This window comes from Balaenoptera ricei, chromosome 5 (assembly GCF_028023285.1).
Source record: "Balaenoptera ricei isolate mBalRic1 chromosome 5, mBalRic1.hap2, whole genome shotgun sequence".
Lineage (NCBI taxonomy): Eukaryota > Metazoa > Chordata > Mammalia > Artiodactyla > Balaenopteridae > Balaenoptera > Balaenoptera ricei.
In genome coordinates this window covers 128,262,489-128,266,175 of record NC_082643.1, presented here as the reverse complement: position 1 = coordinate 128,266,175, position 3,687 = coordinate 128,262,489, and the positions used below count along the sequence as shown (strand labels likewise).

At 40.5% G+C, this 3,687-nt stretch overlaps 1 protein-coding gene across 1 annotated transcript; it reads left to right on the top strand.

Moving 5' to 3' along the window:
• The first annotated feature begins 1,660 nt into the window (after positions 1–1,660).
• On the top strand, positions 1,661–2,374 carry LOC132366657 (phosducin-like protein 3). The gene has a single exon (XM_059924257.1). It carries the CDS (start codon positions 1,661–1,663, stop codon positions 2,372–2,374), a length of 714 nt encoding a protein of 237 aa, XP_059780240.1.
• The last annotated feature ends 1,313 nt before the right edge of the window (positions 2,375–3,687 follow it).

The following is a 3,687-nucleotide window of genomic DNA, read 5'->3' as shown; positions in this document are numbered from 1 at the left end:
GTTAAGAGTTATTTGGGATGATAGTCCTTTATGTGTCTTTTGCAAAATATTTTCTCCCAGTCTGTGTCTTGTCTTCTCATTTTTTTTTTTTGCAGTATCTCTTGTAGAACCAAAGTTTTAAATTTTAACAAAGTCCAACTTATCAATTATTTCTTTCATGATCATGCCTTTGGCATTTATTAGGTTTGCATTTTTGAAAGAGCACTCTGGTTGCAAGATGAAGAAAAGTTTGGAGGGAGATAAAACTGGATACAGGAAGTGGTTGGAATGCCACTATAGGTATGTAGGGGGTTACACAGAAAGGCAGAGCATAGCCCCTACTTGATCCTACTTTCCTGGTGACCAAGGAGAGTGTGAATTAACCTGCAGGCCACTAAGGAAATGTCAAATTGCCCTGTGGAGTTGTTCAGTACAAAAGGCATCTTGACATTATTTGGAAAAAAAACCCCACTTTTATGCTAATCAGGTATTATTTGCCTACATGAATCACTAACTCTATTCCTATTTTCCTCTCCAGAAGCTTCAGCAAATGAACAGAAACTCTTCTGACTCAATCTTTTCTTTCTTTATTTCCTTGGAATATTGTCATTTTTCTAAAATATACCAAAATTAAAATAAACATGCTGGTATGAATAAAGAAGCAGACTTCCAAAGTAGGATTAGGAGGCACATTAAATCTCACATTTTAAAAATAGAGGTTCATTATCTTCAAACATGCTCTGCCTAACTCACATGTGGTACCAGGAAATTCTTTGCTGGTTGTCCCATCACGTGCGATCCAGCCTTGGTGGACACACACCAGACACACATGACTCTCGAATCATGGAGTAATCCGAGAGGCCCATGAGGTCATTTTGAGCTTTCTGCTGCCAGGGGTGCATTGTTCTTTACCAAAGAGCTATAAGCCCGAGGCCTACTTGAGATTTAAACAGTTCTTTCTAAACTACTCTATCCTTCTTCTTTTAGGCTCACTTTTTATCCTAATTGAGGTTCGTGAAATCTTTTTTTTTTTTCATTCTTCATTCTTTTAAGTTTCTTCATTTTCAGATTTCTCTTTCCTACTCCTTACGTGGAGTTTAATCTCATCCTTTTATATTCTGGTATGGCTGAAGCTTAGGCAAAAACAAGCTATTGATATTTTCAGCAAAGCACGTCAGGGGAGTTTGCCTTTGAAATGTTCCATTTGCTAGGTGATCTTAGAATGCGGTCATTGGACTGGTATATTACACTAGGTAGTCCTTCAGGGCCAGTCAGAAGCCTTCTGTGTCACTGCTATCCACCTACACATCCGGAACCAGACTACTTAGTCACATTCCTTCCTCTGCAAATCGTCTCCTGGAACTACTCTTTGGAAAACTATTGTCATGGGTAGCCAAACTAAAGCTATTTGTAAAGTGGGGTCCACGTCTGTATTTTCATGTTAAGTGGAAAACACCTCACACTTCAAAAATCTACAGCTTCATCCTGCCCAACTTGACTTGCTTGGATGACTCTTATATTAGATCCAAAAGAGCTATGTCTCTTGGAATAAAAATTCACCAGGGTGTGTACAATAAAAAGATCACTGGGAAGAAGCGGGTCGGCGGCTGCGCGCATGCGCGGAGGAGAGCTGAGGAGCGGAGTGGAGGTCGTCGGCCGGGCCCGAGCGACTCGCGAGAAAATGCAGGACTCCAACACAGACACCGAGTGGAAAGACATCTTACGCAAAAGTGGCATCTTGCCCTCCAAGGGAAGTTTGAAAGATCTGGAGAAGGAGGCAGAAGAGCGGGTCCTTCAGCAGTCCATTGTGAAAACGTATGAAGACATGACTTTGGAAGAATTGGAGGATAACGAAGAGGAATTTAGTGAGGAAGATGAACGTGCGATTGAAATGTACAGGCAGCAGAGACTGGCCGAGTGGAAAGCAACCCAACTGGAGAATAAATTTGGAGACGTTTTGGAAATCTCAGGAAAGGATTATGTTCAAGAAGTTAACAAAACCGGTGAGGGCTTGCGGGTCTTCCTGCACCTTTACAAACAAGGGATTCCCCTCTGTTCTCTGATAAATCAGCACTTCAGTGGACTTGCCAGGAAGTTTCCTGATGTCAAATTTATCAAAGCCATTTCAACAACCTGCATACCCAGTTATCCTGATAGGAATCTGCCCACGACATTTGTGTACCTTGAAGGTGATATCAAGGCTGAATTTATTGGACCTCTGGTGTTTGGTGGCATGAACCTGACAATGGACGAGTTGGAGAGGAAGTTGTCTGAGTCTGGAGCAATCAAGGCAAGCCTGGAGGAAAACCCTAAGAAACCCATAGAAGATGTGCTGCTTTCCTCCGTGCAATACTCCATCCCCACCAGGAGGGACAGTGGTTCCGAGGATGACTAAGGCTGTGGCCCTGGTAACCTGCTGAACTTTCTTGATGTGACACATCGTCTGAATTTTTTTTGAAAGGAAAAAGTAGGAATGTATACTTCGGTTTTAGCCTTTTATAATTATGTTTCAAATCTGATAGCTCTCAGAAATAATCATTGCTGGGAATCCTTTTAAATTTCTTGGAACTCTCTTTTTAAATTAACAATATTTCTTTAAGAAAAAAATAAAAGCCAGATATTAGTTAAAAAAAAAAAAAAGATCATTGATGTGATGCTTATTGGTTTGTAAATCTGCCAGAATGTAAAGAATGAGATGCTTCTTTCATATCCACCATTGTTTCCATCCTTAACAGAAAAGAAAATGCAAATCTACTCACCAGTACCTATAACAACAGGCAGTTCTGCATTTAATTTTGATTTATTATGTCACACTGTATTTTGATATATTTTTCTTTTATGTTTTAGTATCATCACCTTATGAAAACACTATAGACATCCTATTCTTGTGTGTTCCTGAAATTTATCTTTTGGTCAACCACCGACTCTTCAACAATGTTCTCTACAATGAAGTGTTTTGAGGTCAAACATCTTAAAAAGACATAGAAACAAAAGCTTTGACTTTACACCACTAATGGCTTGTTTTCTGTCTTTTAAAATGAGGAACTCTTAGTTGAGCTTGAACTTAGATATCTGGTCCTATGATATTTTGAGATATTAGTCTGTGAGGTTTTTCCCTCTGTCTTTCCCCCTCATTCCCATTACTTCCTCCTTCCTGTAGGTAGTGGTTGTGTAATCCCTAACCTCAGGCAGGCCTGTGGCAGGACAAACAATATAAATAGTCTGCACATCTTAAGGGCTTAAATGGATGGCAATTACTGGTTATAAAATAATTATCTTAAAGAATCATGAGATGGAAATGAAGTCCCTCTGATGTATCTTTAGTATTTCCTTGGAGAAGGAGAGAGTGGGGTATGTGGCCCCAAGAACACAGTGGACCTGCTCAGGTTTTTGTCAGCATATGGCTAGATCTTCGAGAGCAGAGGCTTCCTGGGGCACCTAGGTTGGCGAGACGATAGGAAACTTTGCAAAGCTTTCTAAGCATGGTAGAAGTAATCAGAGGGTTGATGGACTTGGAAAGGCCAGGCTGAGAGGTTCACTAGACATCTTGGTGATAATCTGTGTACACCAGACCAACTAACTTGTTTAATAGATACCGTAGTTAACCACAGCTTCCCGACCCCTTGGTGCTGCCTAGAGCATCTCTGAATTTTGTCATGGACCATAAGTTTCCCACTGGCTTATGGGGATGACAACATGAATGTAAAT

Excerpts from the sequence above, each read along its gene's own strand:
- LOC132366657 (XM_059924257.1), top strand. The coding sequence starts at position 1,661 with ATGCAGGACTCCAACACAGACACCGAGTGGAAAGACATCTTACGCAAA.